We start from the raw sequence: 21040 nt of genomic DNA on the forward strand, positions 1-21040 counted from the left end.
GAATAATCCCATGTGTAAATAAGGCCTTCGTGTAGTTCCACAGAACGCAAGGCATACGAAGTGCTTTTGAACATTGAAAATCTCCAAATAAATGCTTTTAACTACTATCGTTTTAAAAACGAAACTGTGATTAGAAACAGTTTTGGGAATTAAAAATTAGTTCGTTCTTGGGCGCTTAAGCTCTGTTCTGATTTGAAAACCCAGTGAGACCGCCGAGCCATCTAGTTCTGTATTGTCTGCCATAGCCAACAGCTGTTCTCCAGGATTTCAGAGAGCAGGTTTTTGGAGCTCAGTTTCCCATGAATTGATTTTAAACTGCTTTTTGCATAATGTGCCTCTACCGGTGGGCCATTCATAAGCCATTAAGTATATCCCATGTAGTCCTGGTTCTTCTAGTAGTTCAATTCAGTTAATTCTGCAACTGTGCAAGTTAGACTGCATCTGCTTTATACAATACATTCAAAGCACCATCATGCCACCTTAAATTATAACAAATTGTGTCTTTGTATTCAATCCCTTCAGTACTTTGGACAGCAGTCTCTCAGGACTCATCCACAGTTACCTTGTGCCCCATGCTTCCTAGGCACAGGTCTGTGCTTTAAAGGCACTGTGTCTGAGTGTTTTGTTTTGTTGTCCCAGTGCTTTCTAATTTTGACTAATTTTCAGCATCCCTTTCCAAGGCAAATTTATTTAAGGAATCCTCTGGCGCTGTGGGTTAAACCACAGAGCCTAGGACTTGCTGATCAGAAGGTCGGTGGTTTGAATCCCTGCGATGGGGTGAGCTTCTGTTCTTCAGTCCCAGCTCCTGCCAACCTAGCAGTACGAAAGCATGTCAAAGTGCAAGTAGATAAATAGGTACCGCTCCAGCGGGAAGGTAAATGGTATTTCTGTGCGCTGCTCTGGTTCGCCAGAAGCGGCTTAGTCATGCTGGCCACATAACCCGGAAGCTGTACGCCGGCTCCCTCGGCCAATAAAGCGAGATGAGCGCCACAACCCCAGAGTCGGCTACGACTGGACCTAATGGTCAGGGGTCCCTTTACCTTTACTGTGCATGGCAAAGGCTTGTTGCTGGGACAATAGGAGGCTGCCTTATAGTGAGTCACACTATGGCTCCATCTAGCTCAGTGTTGTCTACAATGGATGGCAAAAACTCTCCAGGGTTTCAGACAGAGGACATTCGACCTGGAGATACAACAGATTGAACTTGAGACCTTCTGAATGTAAGCAGGTGGTTTACCACTAAGCTATGGCCCTTCTCCCATTGCTTCTGCCCTGAATGAACTGCAAGCCTGTCCTACAGTGCTCCCAAAACTCTTTTGTGGCTACACCCTGCAGGAGGTAATTGGTGGTGGTAGTCGAGCTATCTGAAAAAGTGACTGAAAAAGTCAAGATCCCCATAAGCTTTAAACCCCAGAAATTCTAACAAAATAGTTCAAAATCAACTGGTCTAGAGTAATCATTTGAATTCTTTAATGTTACCATCTGGACATACATGAGCTGGATTCTTCATTGACCTGGGTTTGTTGCCATATTAAGTCTTTAGGTACAGTGCTGTGGGAAGGTCCTGCCTCACAAGCATGCTGTGAATGCATATTCCATATTTTCCCCATCCAACAGCGAAAGGAAGGAAATGTAGACCATGTCTCTCAAGCTTAGCCCATCCCTGCTGCAGATGAATGACCATTGCTTATGGGGCCTCTTCTACCTCTGCAGCATGGAGTCTTAAGAGTTGGTCACACAATCCTTTCACATAGTCATTTTTCAGGTAGAAAATTCACCAGCAGCATTTATTGTGTTGAAGCCCTGATTCTTCCCTTATCCAGGAATATCATCTTAAGGGCTTGTTCTAGTATAACAACCCCAGTACTCAGAGAAGTCACATCAGAGCTCATAGCAAGTTGAAAGAATCCATGGCCCCATATAATTTGAGGGGTTCCTGGCTTACTCCCTCTATCATCCAAGAATAAATAATCATATTACTAATAGCAAGCTGGAAGTCACAGGCAGATGCAAGGCATTTCAATCCTAAGTATGTTTCACACACATGAAAATTCAAATATTTACAAAGACATTTTCCTTCAAATTTCAAAAAGTTTATTTTTATAAATTAATGGGGAGGGCAAAGAAAGGGAGGAGGAGGTGGAGAATGCAAACCAGACAATACCAAAAAAGGCAACATACCATTTAAAAACCTTATTTCCCAGGACAGTTTAATCTTTCTGTTTATTTGCCCTCCAAGCTCAACACTAAAACAATTGAAGCAGCTTCTTAACAGGGACCTGACTATGTCTTGGCTCATCAGTAGATTCCCATGTTGGATGGAAAAATGAATCCTGTTCTTAGCATCAAGCCCTCACCCACCCACAGTAACCTGTCACTTATTTAAAGTTAGAGTGAATGGATGGCTGAAAAAGCAGTTTTATGTGTAGGCAGACAGTGAGCAGTCCCTGATCTTTTGACAGCAGCAGACAGTGAGAATTGGGAGTAGAAAGGGTTTGGGGAATGACTGCTGGGTTTATTCTTGGGTATACAGCATTCTCTGCTGAGATAGGTGGGTGGGATGCACCACTTGGCTCATTTGAAGCAGGAAAAAAAAAAGTTTGTCACTCCAGTGCTAGATGCTAGGCAAACAGGGGCAAAGTACTGGGAAGGTGAGCAAGCACAGGGTTGGAACTTCCCATGCCTTTTGCCTCTGAAGAATACAGACGGATGCAGAGGCAGTTCAAGTTAAGCAGTTCAGTCTCACTCACTCACTCACATACACGCACGCACACACCACATGGTACATTTATTCCCCTCTAGAACCATTAAATTAAGTCATGTCTACATGTGTGTGGGACACAGGAGAGAGCAGCTCTAGAGGTTTGGAGTGCACAAGCCAAGCTGTTGTGGAGCCGGCAGATTAAGGTTTTCCCCATGCTCCAAAAGGTAACCCTTTACAAAAACCACAAAAAGAAAAAGAAATGCAAATCTTTTCAGGTTTTGGAGAGAGCTGCTTGGAGGGTCCCCGTGTGTCCCTCATAGGCTTCCCACTAGGACACCTTGATTTTTCCCTTTTCCGGGGCTGCCTCTGCAAGAGGTGGCTGCTCCTCTCCATTCACCGAAAGGGTCTTCTTCTCTGGCAACTGGTCCTCAGGCTGACGGGCGATCAGCAAGCGGCAGGTAAGCAGGATCCCAAAGACCAGGGCATGGGCATAGCGCTTGAGTGGGTCACCCACCAGCTGGTGGAAGAAAAGCACAGCCAGAACAAGCAGCAGCAGCAGAAAGTTAGCCACGTCCTTGGGGCGTCCAGGGACGAGTGTCATGACAATACCGCAGGCCACCTCTAAGGCTCCAATGCTCTTGCGGAGAATGATGGAGCTGACCCCCATCTTCTTAAGCATGGGCAATGCACGGATATAGCTCTTGTAGGCTCGTTTCTGAAATAAAGCAGCAACAACATGGGATTCAGTACTGATTGGGATCTGACATACAGATTCCCCCCCTCCATCTGAATATACAGGCTCTAAGTGGAGTACAGCTTCTACTTGATTAAAGCTGTGAGAGGAAGATCAGTCTTGCCCATAATAAAGCAAAGCCACAAGTCAGATAAAAAGAAGCTGTTAGCACAGGCAGAGATGGGATTTTCCATCTTATATTCAGTTTCTTCCATCATAGTGTTGAAGAGTTCTCAGTCACCTGTGTCATGCACTGAGGCAGAGTCTTTCTCCCCTGGCTATTAATAATAGACTATAGAATGTTGTACTGATTAATACAATGAAAATATGTAAGCAGGTTATGTAAAAACAATAAAAATAGAATAATATTCAATAACATTTCCTAAAAACCATATGTCGCAAATATATGCATGAAAAGAAACAAATTACAAAGTAAGAGTCAGAGTTCAAGAAAGCTGAAGTAAGCATGTAAGTTTTTATGAGGAATTTAAAAGTCTTTACTGCCTCCAACCTGAAGGAGGGCATTCCAGAGGTTGGGTACTATCACTGAGAAGGCCCATTTCTACACTGTCGCCAAGTGTCAATCCACCATTTGTAAAGTGACCTGCAAGGTCTCCTTGGAATATATGAAATATAAGCTTGTTCTGTAACAGTAGAAGCAGCCAGCTAGGTAGTGTGGGCCCAAGTTCTTGAAGACTTCAAAAGTCAACAACAAATATTGAACTTGGCTCAATAGCTGCGGCTGCTTCTCCTCCTTCTGCACGTTTTTTCACAAAAGTGACTCAAAGTGACTTACAGAAATAAACATAGTGAACGTATACAAGCAAGTGTAAAAACATCCTTACATGCCCAACAGTAACATGTAAATCAGGGCTGATCTAGCCCACCTCACTAAAAAGATGAGCAGAAGAAGAGGCTGCAAACATACATTACCTTCCAAAATAGGGTTCAAAAGCTGGATGAATAAAAACTGATAGTGGTAGAACCAAGCATGTCTTCCTGGGGGAAATGTTCCACAAAACAGGGAAGCACCACTGATCTCACAGTGCTGATGTAATAATATTTGCATAGCTAAGTGTCCCACTAAGCATTCTAGCAGCTACAATTTGCACTAGCTGGAGCTTCTGAACCAACTACAAGGGTAGCCTCTCCTATAGCACATTACAGTAGGATTGGAGAAGATCAGTCTACATCCCAATCCCAAGGAAGGGCAGTGCCAAAGAATGCTCCAACTACCGCACAATTGCACTCATTTCACACGCTAGCAAGGTTATGCTTAAAATTCTACAACGTAGGCTCAAGCAGTATGTGGACCGAGAACTCCCAGAAGTGCAAGCTGGATTTAGAAGAGGCAGAGGAACCAGAGACCAAATTGCAAACATGTGCTGGATTATGGAGAAAGCTAGAGAGTTCCAGAAAGACATCTACTTCTGCTTCATTGACTAAGCAAAAGCCTTTGACTGTGTCGATCACAGCAAACTATGGCAAGTTCTTAAAGAAATGGGAGTGCCTGATCACCTCATCTGTCTCCTGAGAAATCTCTATGTGGGACAAGAAGCTACAGTTAGAACTGGATATGGAACAACTGATTGGTTCAAAACTGGGAAAGGAGCATGGTAAGGCTGTATATTGTCTCCCTACTTATTTAACTTATATGCAGAATTAATCATGCGAAAGGCTGGGCTGGATGAATCCCAAGCCAGAATTAAGATCGCCGGAAGAAATATCAACAACCTCAGATATGCAAATGACACAACATTGATGGCAGAAAGTGAGGAGGAATTAAAGAACCTTTTAATGAGGGTGAAAGAGGAGAGCGCAAAATATGGTCTGAAGCTCAACATCAAAAACCGAAGATCATGGCCACTGGTCCCATCACCTCCTGGCAAATAGAAGGGGAAGAAATGGAGGCAGTGAGAGATTTTACTTTCTTGGGCTCCATGATCATTGCAGATGGTGACAGCAGCCACAAAATTAAAAGACGCCTGCTTCTTGGGAGAAAAGCAATGACAAACCTAGACAGCATCTTAAAAAGCAGAGACATGACCTTGCCGACAAAGGTCCGTATAGTTAAAGCTATGGTTTTCCCAGTAGTGATGTATGGAAGTGAGAGCTGGACCATAAAGAAGGCTGATCGCCGAAGAATTGATGCTTTTGAATTATGGTATTGGAGGAGACTCTTGAGAGTCCCATGGACTGCAAGAAGATCAAACATATCCATTCTTCAGGAAATCAGCCCTGAGTGCTCACTGGAAGGACAGATCCTGAAGCTGAGGCTCCGATACTTTGGCCACCTCATGAGAAGAGAAGACTCCCTGGAAAAGACCCTGATGTTGGGAAAGATGGAGGGCACAAGGAGAAGGGGACGACAGAGGACGAGATGGTTGGACAGTGTTCTCGAAACTAACATGAGTTTGACCCAAGTGCGGGAGGCAGTGGAAGACAGGAGTGCCTGGCGTGCTCTGGTCCATAGGGTCACGAAGAGTCGGACACGAATAAACGACTAAACAACAACAACAACAATGATGAGGTTACCAACATATAGTCCATTGTGGCAAGATTATCCCTGTTCAGGAATTATCAAAGTTGGTAATGGAAACTTCAAGCCACTGAGTTCACCTGAGCCCATCTGCAGGGTCTACAATCCATCTTTTCAAAATTTAGTCCCATAGCACTGAATCCCCATTCACTTAACCACTAAGAATATAAAGGTAGATTTCAGAGTTAGGGACGTATTTTGAATATTTAGGGAAGCGGCATATAAATACAAAGTGCATTATTATTATTATTATTATTATTATTATTATTATTATTATTATTATTGCCATTCTGCTTTTTTACTAATGTCTTCAGAGTGGCTAACAACAAATAACACGAATGTGGAACCTATGGCCCTCCAAAGGTTGATGGACTGCAACTTGTATCATCTCTGATCACCGACTGTTATTGTTAAGGCTAAGAGTTGTAGCCTAGCAACATCTGGAGGGCCTCAAGTTCCTTTTAGAATAATTGTTTTTGTCAGATACCAATGTATGCAGATTTAAATAAAGAAATCCTCCAATTTAAAATAATTGAAGTTCCTACAATTAAGCAACTAACAGTACAAACCTAAACACGTCTACTCATAAGTAAGTCCAGTGGAGTTCAGTAGGGCTTACTCTCATGTATGTGGAACTAGTATTGCAGCCTAAGATTTACGGTATTTTGCTGATTTAACCAGATTAACTCCCATATTCCCAAAACAATAGATTTTTTTTTCCTGTCCTTAGTTTGCAATATTGTGTTTCTCTTCTTGATTAATTTTGTCCCCAACAACAACAACAACAAAAAGAGGTACCAGTTTCTAAACTGACCAGGAAAATAACCTTTTGATCGGGAAGCCTTATCCGCATTTCAGGAAAAAGGGAACTGGCTGCCCTACAGATTGTTGTTCATTCTACACATGCTCAAAATCACTAACATCCTCATTTCACATTGCTAGTGTTATAAGAATTTTAAGGTCATATATATAAAAAATAAATGTTCATAACTGTATATATAAACCACATGTCTGAAACCCCATAGAAAAGGTCCTGAACAAATTGACCTCAACTACTTCTCTGCAAGGTCAAAGTGGGAAACCTCCCCATTGTCTCCTGTCCCCACAAATCCTATCTTAAGGACACATTCAAGATATGAACAGGGTGTGAGCCTGTGACCTAGATTCAGGAATTAAGTAGTTATAATAACAAAGGAGTGGTCAAAATCCAGATAATGCAATCAGGTACCTTGCCAGACAGGAGATAAACAACACACCGAGATTTCTGTTGTAGATCGCCTTTTCTGTGATGTAGGTATGATGTGACGGGGTGAGCTCCTGTTGCTCGGCCCCTGCTCCTGCCAACCTAGCAGTTCGAAAGCACGTCAAAGTGCAAGTAGATAAATAGGTACAGTTCTGGCGAGAAGGTAAATGGCTTTTCTGTGTGCTGCTCTGGTTCGCCAGAAGCAGCTTAGTCATGCTGGCCACATGACCTGGAAGCTGTACGCCTGCTCCCTCAGCCAGTAAAGTGAGATGAGCGCCGCAACCCCAGAGTCGGCCACGACTGGACCTAATGGTCAGGGGTCTCTTTACCTTTACCTAGGTATGGTGTATCTGGGGGGTGGTCTTGGGCTACACCCCTTCTGTGTTGAATGTATGATGTTTCTGGGGGTAGTCTTGGACTCCAGGGTGGGTAATTTAAAATGTCTATGTAAGGGCAGGCACACCTTTGTTCTGGGTCCTTCTCCCTCTTGCGTGTGGGGGAGAATCCTGTTGCAGCAGTTAATCAGGCTTACTACCTGCTTTGCTTCTCAATAGTCTCTGGTTGGTCTCTGTTATTTTCTCCTACCAATAGGGAACCTACAAAAGGACTCTATATGGGGACTTGGGTACCCTATAATGGGAAAGGAGCAGTTTGATTTCTTATAACACTAGGTCAAACAAGATGCAGACACACAAACCCCACCGCACATATACAACTGAAATTATTCAACAACATCCACCATGTGTGGGTCCACCATCCACCACCCAGGTCTGAAAACAGAGGAAGGAGATTAGAAGCTTAACACCTTACCCTGTAGTGGACTCCACATCCACGCCTGGTAGAATCTGTCTAAGTTCGCTCTCTCACACATACACACAATCACCTTGGAGGGGAGGTGGCCAGATGCTTTCAAGTTGGTGTGTAAGTACAGGTAGGACCACCTTGCGTGGCAAGGTCCCCCCCCCCCCGGGGATGTTGGAATAAAGACACATGAAAGAGTATTTTGGGTTAATGGGTGAAAAAGGCCACAACATTATTGGTTACAGAATGCGAGTGGTATTGGCTTAGGCATTGGAAACCACATGTTTATATCTGACTCCTGTGTATCCACAAGAAGTCTTGGAAGGGTGAACCACCAGTAGGGGGAACCCTGCCAATGCACATCAACTAGGAACTCCCCCAGGGTCACCGCTAGGTGTTGTGCCATGGCCCTAGCCCCCTCTGTGGGGCTTTGGACAGAGACCACGCCCCTTGGATTCCTTTAATGGAATACTCAATGCCTAACCAGCAAACCTTACAAAGTTGTGATGATTTGTTACAAGGTAGGCAAAAAACCAAATGCCAATTTTCCAAGTGGAAAAAATTCCTACCAGGCCCCTTTGACAGGTCACCAACCGAGGTCCATAGCAAGGTCAAGAAATAATGAGCCTAACCTTAGGGAGGGAGAGAGAACTGAGTGAGCAGGAAGAAAAGGGGCGAGTCCTCGGTCACGGGCAGTTTAAATAGCCCATTCCACGCCCCGGACCGTCCGGATTGGTCGGCCAGGGATGACATGGCCGAGGACCCCCCAATGGCACAGGGGCTATCCCTCCCCTTGCGCGTGGGTAGGGCTTGCTCCAGCCTGCAACATCATTTCCCCTGGAACGGGAAATGGTTTTCCCAAATCTCTCTTATTTTCTCTCGCAAAGCTTCCTATGGCTCCTAAGAGTTAAGGTGTACATTTCAAACTATGGCATGGAAAGTCAAACATCTATCGAGGCAAGCTTTTCAGTTTATTCTGATATGGACACTTTTAATTTTTATATGTTACCAGCTGTATGTGAAACACAAACTTCAAAGCAAATGGACATAGCAACATTGAGAGCATATTTATGCCTGCCCCTGTCTTCTCTCTACAGATGTAAGTCACAGAGGTACCATCACAAAATAATGTGAGGTTGAATTTAGTATAGGGGTATCCATTTCATTTTTATTATTGAATTCTTAATTTTGTTTTATTAATTTATTAATATCACATTTGTTTTGCTATTCACAGTGTTGTTTAGTATTTTTTGTTGCTGCTTCTTGCAACAACATTAACTGGATTATTAATGTATTTGGGTGACTTTGTATGATTTTATTGTTTAAACTTACGCTAATAAAGGTAAAACAACAACAACAGAGGTCCTTTTGGAGGCTGTCATATTTTTTCCCCAGAAAGCCTTGGATTTTTTGATGGTCAACACAAAAAAAATGGATGACTGCACTGAAGGCTGTCATTCCCACCCCACCCCATCTCCAATTGTCCTGATATGACAAAATTGTGGGATAACCAGCCTCATATAACCAACATAGGTAAAGGTAAATAGACCCCTGACCATTAGGTCAAGTCGTGGATGACTCTGGGGTTGTGGCGCTCATCTTGCTTTATTGGCCGAGGGAGCCGGCATACAGCTTCCGGGTCATGTGGCCAGCATGACTAAGCTGCTTCTGGCGAACCAGAGCAGCGCACGGAAACACCGTTTACCTTCCCTCCGGAGCAGTACCTATTTATCTACTTGCACTTTGACGTGCTTTCGAACTGCTAGGTTGGCAGGAGCAGGGACCGAGCAACAGTAGCTCACCCTGTCTTGGGGGTTCGAACCGCGACCTTCTGATTGGCAAGTCCTAGGCTCTGTGGTTTAACCCACAGCGCCACCCACATCCCATATAACCAACATACCTAAGTCTAATTAATGCATGAAGGGGTTAAGACCATAGAGTAAGCTGTCCTGCCAGGCTAGGTGAACTTCCTTTACCTTGGGAGGAAATGGGCAATCAAGCCTATCGTTCACCCTCCAATCTACCTGTGAAGCTCACCATGTGTAGAGGTTTGAGCTGGTTGCTCCAAATTCAGACTGCATGGCTCTCACAAGCCATTCTTGAGTTCTGATACAAATAATTTAGGAACTTTCACCACCATTACTAAGCCAAGTTTTACTGCCTGCTCAGCTTTTTCTAAATGCTGTATGGAAAAGCACATAAACCTGACCTTTGGAGAGCTTGTAAGTATACTATTTTTAACTTTCCAAATGTGTGGTCTTTTTCTATCCTCAGGGAATAGAAAAACTTTGGAAGGAACTCGTAAGGGGATATTTTAAAGGTCTAACAGCCTATATTTCCACACTTTACTTTGCAGCAATGTTTTGTGATTCTAAATCTCTGTTGGGGGGTTCTCTCATCAAACTTGGATTTACCTCAAACATGGATCTGGGCACCCAGAAATTATTCTTTAGGCCTATATTTTTTTCCCCTTGAACCAACATGAATATCTGCAGAATCTGGCAAAATAGATTGGCAGCTCCTTGAAGGCATTAGTACCAAAAAAAGGTGAGGCACAGGGATGAAGTCACAAAAAAATAGCACCATTAGGCCTCCTTTCATTCAGCTGTCACCTGGGAGCAGCCATTCCATCAGCCTGCTCAATGGGAGAGGTGAGAAGCAGAGCTCACTCCAAGAGCTCTACTGCGACAGACAAGCACCATCAGGCACCTCCAACCCCTGAACTGGGCCAGCTACTAGTTATAAGAACAAGGGTTCAAGAACTGATGCCTGAATTTGATTCCCCATCTCATCTTCCCTCCATGTCCCTTTTCTCTTGTGTGCTGTGTTTGTTTATATTGTAAGCCTGTGGGCAGGGGTTCTCTTGTTTTAGGGCCCATCCATGCTTCTGTTTGTCCTGAATTTTGAAGTGACTTTGGTTCCGAGAGGTGGGTTGGGGTTTTTTGGCCTGCCACTTTCCTCAGGAATAAGCCACTATTTACTGCTGAATTGGAAAAACTTCATTCTGCTGATGGATGCCTGATCTGATTCTGCAACAAACACGGGACAAACACAAGAGTGCATAGGCTGTGGGTTAAACCACAGAGCCTAGGACTTGCCGATCAGAAGGTCGGCGGTTCTAATCCCTGTGACGTTGCTCGGTCCCTGCTCCTGCCAACCTAGCAGTTCGAAAGCACGTCAAAGTGCAAGTAGATAAATAGGTACCGCTCTGGCGGGAAGGTAAACGACGTTTCCGTGCGTTGCTCTGGTTCTCCAGAAGCAGCTTAGTCATGCTGGCCACATGACCCGGAAGCTGTACGCCGGCTCCCTCGGCCAATAAAGCGAGATGAGCACTGCAACCCCAGAGTCGGTCACGACTGGACCTAATGGTCAGGGGTCACTTTACCTTTACTTAAGCCACCCTAGGGGCCTTTTTATCTAAAGATATGAGGAAATGAATGCTATGAACGAATGAATGAAATCAGCTCTGTCTATTACTCTTGGCATTCATTTAAGAAGAAAAGGGCACTGATTCCGTTCAGTTCTTCATTGGTTATGAAATAATGCATACCACTCATTTGGGGGAACCTTTGACTTTCTCACTTGGAGAAAGCACCCCAAATGTAACACACACATCATAGGAGTAATCGGAAGGAATAAATTATCTGAAAGGAGAGTTAGGGGTTATAGTAAGAGTAACACTCAGTCAATCTACACTCTCTGCCAATGTTTGAAATTAGCCAGGTGCGAGGAGCATTTTGCACCTGGCTTTCGACCACTTGCGAATAAGTGAAGATACCTGGGTGCCAGGATGGCAGCTGACATCTTCACCATCTGAGGATCATTGTATCTGGACTGTTTTTACACACTAATACTCCATCCTATAGAATTCTATCAGTTATATCATTTTCTGCACAATCAGAATGAATTTCTGGAACCAAATTGCTTTTTCTGTGCAGCCAGAGCAGGAGCAATCACCATTAAGAAAAAGAGGTAGGAATATATATGTGGACTATCCCTGGTTCAAGTGACTTTTCTTCTTTAAGTTCCCAAAGTTCTTAAACTAGCTCAAGGTTGTCATTTGAACTAGCCAGTAGTTTTACTGAGAATCAATCACAGTCAGTCCATCATTTGAAAAATAAAATTTCAGAACCGTTTTGCTCAAACATGGCAACTAGAGACTGCAACCTGTTTTAGCGACTGCAACCTTGGTTTAAGGTTCTAACACTGCTCTCTGCTACCTTTCTTATCTGAAAGTTACAAGTTCAAACTGAAAAGCAGACCATGTTGCAAATTCCAAGCATCAGTTAGTTGGGTACAGTGGTACCTCGGGTTAAGTACTTAATTTGTTCCGGAGGTCCGTTCTTAACCTGAAACTGTTCTTAACCTGAAGCACCACTTTAGCTAATGGGGCTTCCTGCTGCCACGCCACCATTGCACGATTTCTGTTCTTATCCTGAAGCAAAGTTCTTAACCTGAAGCACTATTTCTGGGTTAGCGGAGTGTGTAACCTGAAGTGAATGTAACCTGAGGTACCACTGTATCTTGCTTATAAGGAAAATAATGGGCAGGCAAAGATTACTATTCCAGGAGTATTATCATTATCCTTATTTCTATTAATATTGATATTATTATTATTTCTATCAATATCGATATCGATATTATTATTATTATTAATAATAATAATAAGATTAGGATTATTAGTAAAAGGAAAAAGCAAACATATGTTGCATGATTTTCAAAATAAGATACAAAGAGGGGAGATGCAGAAGAATAGGAAAGCAGGGAGATGAAATCTGCAGCTGGCTCTTCTGAGATATTGTTAAAACCAAAGTTGTCTGACAATAATTCTAGACGGTAACATAACTGATGTGTGCATTTATTTAAGGGGCCATCACAAAAACCCTGATTAAACCAAAGACTGTGTTGATGAGGTCACTGATGCTGATGATACTGAAATCTCATTAATAAGAGGGTGAGGGTAGAAAGGGTAAGAAATGAAGTACAGTGCTGGTGAGATTTGTGCTTTACAGCCAACCTGACATAACTGAACATTCCTATGGCTGCCCTTTACTCGAGGGTTCCAGAGTATTTTGCCAGTCCTTCAAGAAGGCAGCTTGGCACAAGAGATCCATATCCCCCCAATATTCCAGATTGTGCAGCAAGGCAAGGAAAAATTATAACATGTCAGAAAGTTTCATAGTTGTTTCTTAGGACTTCCAAGAAACTCTAGCCATTTTCAGAAATAAATAATGTATCTAGGATAGATGGGCAAAACATAGCTGAGGTGGTAGCAGCAGGAAGACTAAATGATGGGCAATCACACTTTGGTTGCCTGCATCGCAACATAGGTGGGGCTCGCTGGTGGATTAATTATAGGCAAGAAACAGGAGGAAATGGAAGCATGTTGACTAACTGGAAGACTGGCAGCATCTCAGCCAGAAATCCCAGCTTTATGTCATTTTCCAGAACCTTCTCTTGGGAAAGAAATTAGAGGGCAGGCAGCGGACAAAATCATATTACCCTTTGACAGAGTTGACCCAATACATTTTGGTACTTTCAGCAAAATATCCACAATACCCCACAGAGTGGCGATAGGCTAAATAATTTTACAGTTTGTGGCCTTTAAATGGTACTCAGAATTCATGCCCTGACATGAGCTGCCTTGTTCTGTTTGGCTGGTTCTGTCCTTCGCCTAGGAAGGTGATCCACTTTAGATCATTTTGAGGAGAGGGAACAGGGATCCAGTGCCCTATGTTACCTCGCTTACAATCCTAAAAAAACACACACTTGGGACTGCCACCCTCCACACCACTTCACTTGATGGGTAAAATGCACCCATGTTGTGATTGAGTCTTCTCAGATCAGATACATTTATCTTTCTGCAGAGCTCTCCCCCAACCTGTTCACCCCTGTTCTGGCAGCCCTTCTCAATTTATAGGTGTTTTTGCCGTGGGGGTGGAGGGCAGCCTTAGAAATGAATGCCACAGGAGCCAAACCACCAGCTAACAAGAAATATAATTTCAGCAGCCGCAAAGGGATGTTCAGGCTTCTTGATCTCTATTCCCAGCCAAATAAGGATGAGGATGTCATTCTGTGGTACCCATTTGTTTCCCTTCTCCCACCCTTGGCACATTCACAGCAACAGCTGCCTTCTTTTTACATGGCTGATGCTACTTGCAAATAGAAACAGACAGCAGCGGCTGCAAGAGGATGAATGCCAGCCAGTGCTGGCAGTAAGATGTCTCCCACCCCAGATGTACTACTCACCATCTCATTGTAGGCATCTCTGCTGAGCCTGGGGGTCAGTTTGATGGTCCCCATAAAGACGAAGAAGAGCCCCAAGGCTACCGAGAGGGCTACAATTGTTATAGTCCTGGGAGAGGCCATCGGGTCTGGTCCTACCGTGGTTTGGCTCCCTGGCTGTGTAAGAGATGGTCAGTCACCATTGAAGGAGATCAGGAGACGAAGGCTGCAAAGGCAAGGGAAGATGACAAAAGAGAGAAGCAATTCTGCCTCTCCTGTTCAGCAGCCTCTGGGTCCTAATGTCCCACGTTCCCGACAACAGCAAGGCGACATCTGTTACGGAACGGGCAGGAAAATATTATGGACAAAAAGCCAGGATGTTGCTATAGCACTCCTGTTCCAAAGCTATTTGCAAACCTTTGTGAAATCTACAACAGCTCCTGTCCCCAAAAGGCAATATGCAAAATAGCCTAATGCACACACCGACTGCTGCATTACGTTTCATAGCAGCAACCTCTCCTCTTTCTAATAATGTGATGGTTAGATCTTGCATTTCCAAACCTGTCTCTATTCCAAAAAAAAAAAAAACCCCCAAACCCAACACACACACCCGATTGTAACATGCCACAAATGTCTGCTATTCCAAGCTCTCTCCGCCCCATTTATTATTTTTAATCATTGGGGGAACCTCAGGAGCTATTCAAATCTAAGACGCAGTACAGTGTAGACATGAAGGCATTTAGGAGCTTCGACTAGCTAGCTGCCCAAGAATCTCTGTCTAGCACAAGGAAATTGTCTCACGATTTATTCTCCTTAGCTGGCTACTATGCTCTTCCCATCTTCCCACGACGTTGAACAAACAAGCACACCTCAATTCCTCATCCTTGCACATATTTGTACTGAATACCATTTGAAGTAGCAATTTTGCTCTTCTTTAAATTGGCAGCGTTAACAGCTCCTCAACATTGAGCCCCAAATATCTCCAGTATACAGGGCTCAGATGCTTTCTATAGCTGCATAATTACTGAGATAATAACCTCTCGAGTGTTATATACACATTAAGTATTATGATGATGATGAAGGAGGATTGCTGCAGGGAAATCCCAAAGAGTGGTTGGAGAGATATATGAATGCTAACAAACGTTTCAGTTTTGCCACTCCTCTGCAACCAATAAATTCTTGAGGACCAAAAGCAGATGGATTTTCAGTACGTTCATTAACAACCTGACTGCAATCTAGGGTCAGCTTCAGCTCTTTCTCCCATTTGTTTTGGCAGAACTTGCACAAGAGGGTGTCTTGGTCTATTGCATCAATAATTTAGAAGACACCTTGCCAATTTCAAGTGGGTACTATTTCTGATTAGTGTGTTCAGAAAAAGATTGTTGGTGAAGAATTATTACAGGGTCGATTGCAGCAGATGAAAACTTTTATTTCTGAAGCTCCTAAAAAACAGGGCCAGCCACTGCACCAACTTGATATTTTAAAAAAGAGGCTTTGTCCTGTTTTACAACCAGTATGATCAAAGTTATATAGAACCAGGCTACTGGCCTATCTAGTCAGTATGGTCTATTCTGGCTTATTATGGTGGCAGGTTTTCCTACCTCTTCCTACATGATCTCCTTTAACTGGAGATCCCAAGGCTGAATTTGTAATCTCATACATCAAAGGAAACTGTCCAGGCCAGACCAGATCTGTAAGCAGCCTTAGCTAGAGAGATATCTAGTCTGAAGCCATGTAGTCAAGCGTAGTCTGCAGGAGGATCTGCTCTGTTTGATCATGTATGGACAGGAAACAGGATCCTTCCTCTAGTGAACTCAAGGCAGCCTACAAGTTTTTCCCCATCTTTTATCCACATAACAACCCTGTAATGTTGGTTAGGCTGAGAGGTGGTGACTTGCCCCACTCAGGTCCACAACTGATTTTATCCATAGCCCAGCCAATCAAGATGCCGCTTACAGGCTGCCCATCGTACAGACTGGAGCTGGGCTTTACTGTTAACTCCATTGAACTCAATGGAAGGAGTGTAAGCAGGAAAGCCTATTGGGGGTGTGGATATATTCCCCAAGAAATCCTGCTGCGTTAAATGACAGTGGGATGGGCTAGATAACATTGGGAAATGACCCCAACTATGCAGTTGTTCCTGCGTAGCTTTGAAGTTCTAGGTTAATTATACAGATTTAAGATTTGCAGTTGGTAGAATTAGCTATGCTGTTTGACATCTAAAGAGTGGGTGGGAATTTTTAAAACGTGGATGAGGTTGACACTTTTTGAGTAGCAACATATGGTTGCAATCTCTGGAACGCTTTAGGGAGGATTAACTGGAATGCCTCCTCATCTTTCTCCGCCGCCACATTACTAGGGTGGTTTTCAATTTTTATGTCTCCAGTATCTTGGTATAGTGTTGAAAATTCTAGGGTTTTCACAATTAAAGTGCTTGATTGCTCTGTTGAAACAAATCCACTTTTTAAAAATACAGTGGTACCTCGGGTTAAGTACTTAATTCATTCTGGGGGTCCGTGCTTAACCTGAAACTGTTCTTAACCTGAAGCACCACTTTAGCTAATGGGGCCTCCTGCTGCCGCCGCGCCACCGGAGCACGATTTCTGTTCTTATCCTGAAGCAAAGTTCTTAGCCTGAAGCACTATTTCTGGGTTAGTGGAGTCTGTAACCTGAAGTGTATGTAACCTGAAGTGTATGTAACCCGAGGTACCACTGTAAAAAAAAAAAAAGACTTTCTGCACTTTGGAAAGTGACAGGGAAATGTACTGAAAACTGTAGAATGAACTAATGATTAATAAGAAGACATACAAACACCCCACAAGCAAATCAGGATGAATGCTCATTGTCGGATAAGTACACTGCAAGCAAATCAGAACAAATGCTCAAAAAACACAGGACACAGTCTATCCACTATGTAAGCTTTACGCAAGCAAAGCAGCATGAATGCTGAACAAAACTGTCATCTGCAGGATTCCTTAAACTAAGAAAAGAATCTAATCTGATTACTATTTGTGGGTTACATGGAAGTATTATGGGTAATTTATTAAATCTATTGATGCTTCAGTGTGCATTCAACTTAAAACACCCCCTCACACAAAAAACCCTCACTCACCACATTCAGAGATAAATCCTTTTCATACAATTGTAGAAATGGAAGAGACTACATGGGTCATCTAGTCCAACCCCCTGTAACGCAGGAATCTTTTTTGCCTAATGTAGTACTTGAACCCACAACCCTGAGATTAAGAATCTCCTGCTCTACCGACTGATCTATCTAACATATTACTGGAAAAAATTATGCAAAAAGGTATTATTTGCATGTGTTGTACAATCTGGTTGCTTTTAAAAATAATAATTCAGGGGGTTACTGTATTTCCTTCCACTCATTCTGAATTTTTTTTCTCTCCCCCATCCCCCAGTCCCCTCCTCTCCTAGATTTGCATTCAGGGGTGTACTTAGGGTCCCTTGCACCCTTGGCAAGGAGCTGTATTGATGCCTCCCCTCATGAAAAAAATCTTTCCTGCAACAACTGCATTATTTGTCTAAAATGAAATTAATTACTGTTGATTTAGTTGTGAATTCTTTAATTCCATTGATTAAACGTGCCATGTAATTTAATGGTGTAAATAATAAATAAATAAATGAAGCAAGTTCTTGGTCCCTGGTAGAGTTAATACACTCATGTCTAGCAACCTGTTTTAACACTCCAAGCCTTGTTTAAATTCTAACACCTACTCGACCCAGGAATTTAGGGTGTCTGGCACCCGCAAACTCATAACACTGTAAATTATATATGAGGAAGTTGTGGTTTTCCAGATATTGGGACTCCAACTCTCATCAGTCCTAAAAATCATGTCCAGTGATGATGGGAGTTGGGAGTCCAGCATTTGGAGAGCTACAAGTTCCCCATCCAGGATATAGACTAACAGTTTCTGACTTCCAAGCTAAAATGACAACATTTCCACACAAGAGGGAGGTGTGAGCAAGGAAAAGCAAGGTTCGCAGAAGTGCAAAAATTTGTTTTTAAATCCCCTGGAAAAGGACTGAGCCACAGAATGCTGACTGAATGTTGGAGGGGAAACTCCTAGGAAACTGGGTTGGGCGGGGGGAGAGACAGAATGGGCTATTCTGAGAGAGGCCATGGCTGGCTGGCTGGCTGGTTGGAACACTGGCACACACCACATATTAACATTTTGCTGCAATTCCAACTTCTTTGTTTATATTTGTGTCGTTTCCAGCCTTTCTCCACTGGCAAGCACATGATGCGGTGTGTGAATGCCTACTAGCCTACTGCACAAAGGCAGAACTGACTTTTTCCCCCCACTCACTATTGCCTCTGGACCCGACCACCACTGACAGACTATGGGTTGCCCTATTGGAGACCGAGAAGCCAATCAGAGCTCATGGAGTGTTAATCAATCAGGAGGGAGTGGAAATTTTTTAAAAATAAAACTGGACTGTTAAACTGCCAGATAGGGCAACCCAGATTATTTCCCTGAAGAGAAGGGAAAGATCCTAGAAGGGGCTATTGTTGGACCCATAAGCTCCCCAGCCAGAGACACAGTGGATTTTAGGAACCATCTACAAACCCACAAAATATTACCTGCCCAAACAGCCATTAGAAAGCAACACAAAAATATATTTAGTTTTTAAAGTCTAAACTTTATCATGGCTCAGAATTCAAGCCATCCTAATGCAGTTCTTATAGCCATTCCAAAAAGACACTTGTCAGGGTGTGCTTTAACTGAGAGGATGGAGGATCGGGGTGCAGGATCCAGACTCACCCTAATGCAGGCCACCTGTCATCCCAATGCTAATGCTTTCTTGCCTGGATGAGCTGAACAAAATAACACAACACGATGGCCAATAACAATGGCACTAAACACTATTCATAGACTAATACAAATGATCAGAAATTGCAACCAAAGTCTCTAAATCTTCTTCACCAGTCACAGTAGAATAATTCAAAAGTTCGATATATACATAATCTGTCACCAAATATCGCCGGAACAGTTTCCGGATAACCAATCTGTTTCGTTAAATGCTTCAACTTGTAAGAATTCATGTGAGAAAGATTGTATTAGTCTATAAATGGTTATTTTGTCCAACTCTTTCTTGCCTGGCTGCTTGTGGAAGGCCCCTAAAGCCCGTCCTCTGGGCAACCCCAATTTCTCTGAGCCGCACACATCCTGAAATGCAATGTTTACCTGTAGCCAACCAAAAGGGCGCCAATGCCTTTCAATGGCCATCCGGCATCATTCACTTTCAGCCTGTCTCCTTGCCCCAAATATGATTGGCAATGCAGTTCTGGATTTATCTAGGCAGGGCTCCAGATGAGCCTTGAGAGTGATCACTCCCAGCCAGGTAAAGTGGGTTCAGGATTGCAGCCTTGGCATTCTGAGGCTGGACTAGAATCAACTCAGTAAATAAGCTCAGGATAATTCTTGAGACCCCCAGCGTCATTATTATTATTTTTATTATTAGTAGTAGTACTAGTATACTGCCCTTCATTTAGCATAACTAAATCCTGGGGTTTCTGTGTTTGGCAAAGTTGAATCAAACCTTAATTAATTCAAGCCTTCACTAAATCCAGGAATTTAGGGGACTCCCTCCTCCCATTGTAAAAATAATAAAAATAAATAATCATGTTAGAAGCTCCATCTTTAGCAAAAACCAAGAGTCTTAGTCCAAAACCAACCTTGTTTTGTTTACCATCAACCCAATGAGGTCTTCCAGAGAACTGGAAAGCTTGCATACCCTTTCGGAACATTTTGACTGCCCTAGCAGAGTAGGGCCCTAATGTGGAATTTGACATTTTTCATATAAGTCAGCACAACTGCTTTTGGTTTTTTCCTGCAACATAACTATGTACACACCATGCATTTAAAGCATGCTACCCTCCAAAGCATCTTGGGGACTAGCTTTATCTCCTTACGGTGGGTGCTGAGGCATAGCAACAGCAAAGGCAAAGGTGCTGTGGTCCCAGATCTGCAGGGGGAGGCTGGTGGCAGGGCATTTTGTTTCAAGCTCCAAAATGTCCTGGGCCAGCCGAGACCTTTGGAGGAACTGGGGAGGGACAGTGTTGTCCATGGGCCCTTCTATGCACCATTTTTTAAATTGTGCATTTATGATGGCCTGTGCTCATAATGGCACTGGGGCAGTTATATGTGATCCCACTTTCAGTACTGTTTATGCCTGCAAATGTTTTGGAGCAGACATACTACTTCACTACCAATCAGTGCCTATCCCAGAACTTTTGGTTCTTACCTTTCTTTCAACCACTTTTCTTGTAGTATAGTGCAGGTGGCAAGTAACGCAATAACACTGGGGAAGCATTGCAGAACAGCTAATAAAGTGAACAGGTGTGCAGATGGTCCAGTATAAACCCACCACTAAGGCATTATATTTGCACTAATGCCATGCTGCAAAATTTAACCACGAGAAAACAACAGCCTATCACCAGATTGGAAGGATGCTGTTTCATGAGTCTTTATTGAGTTAGAACAGGACTCACCAGATGTCACTTTACTAAGAGTTCCATCAAACCTGAGGCCAGCTGTGGAGTCCTGTGTCCAGTTCTGGGTGCCACAATTTAAGAAGAACATTGATAAGCTGGAATGTGTGCAGAGGAGTGCAACCAAGATGGTCAAGGGTCTGGAAAACAAGCCTGATGAGGAACGGTTGAGGGAGTTGGGTATGTTTAGCCTGGATAAGAGGAGACTGAGATATGATAGCTATCTTCAAATACTTACAGGGCTATCATGTGGAAGATGGAGAAAGCTTGTTTTCTCCTCC

General features: G+C 43.3%; 1 protein-coding gene across 2 annotated transcripts; it reads right to left on the reverse strand.

Annotated features, from left to right (window-relative positions):
* Positions 1 to 1448: 1448 nt before the first annotated feature.
* TMEM35A (transmembrane protein 35A) lies at positions 1449 to 19620 on the reverse strand. 2 transcript variants are annotated; one of them, XM_081897693.1, is made up of 3 exons: positions 19453 to 19620; positions 14270 to 14471; positions 1449 to 3419 (listed from the first exon to the last, which is right to left on the reverse strand). In XM_081897693.1, the coding sequence occupies exons 2-3, from the start codon at positions 14387 to 14389 to the stop codon at positions 3033 to 3035; spliced, it is 507 nt and encodes a 168-aa protein (XP_081753819.1). In that variant the 5' UTR covers positions 14390 to 14471; positions 19453 to 19620; the 3' UTR covers positions 1449 to 3032. The 2 variants fall into 2 exon arrangements, with proteins under 2 accessions (XP_081753819.1, XP_081753818.1); XM_081897692.1 differs by lacking the exon at positions 19453 to 19620 and having other exon boundaries at positions 14270 to 14578.
* Between the last annotated feature and the right edge of the window lie 1420 nt (positions 19621 to 21040).

The sequence above is a fragment of the Podarcis melisellensis genome (genome assembly GCF_964234715.1).
Source record: "Podarcis melisellensis genome assembly, chromosome: Z".
Taxonomy (NCBI): Eukaryota; Metazoa; Chordata; class Lepidosauria; order Squamata; family Lacertidae; genus Podarcis; species Podarcis melisellensis.

What these genes read in the sequence shown, in the direction of transcription:
- TMEM35A (XM_081897693.1), bottom strand. Translation starts at nt 14,389, where the DNA reads ATGGCCTCTCCCAGGACTATAACAATTGTAGCCCTCTCGGTAGCCTTG. An exon ending in GAGATGCCTACAATGAGATG is followed by an intron (nt 3,420 to 14,269) that starts GTGAGTAGTACA and finishes GCTTTATTTCAG; the next exon opens with AAACGAGCCTACAAGAGCTA.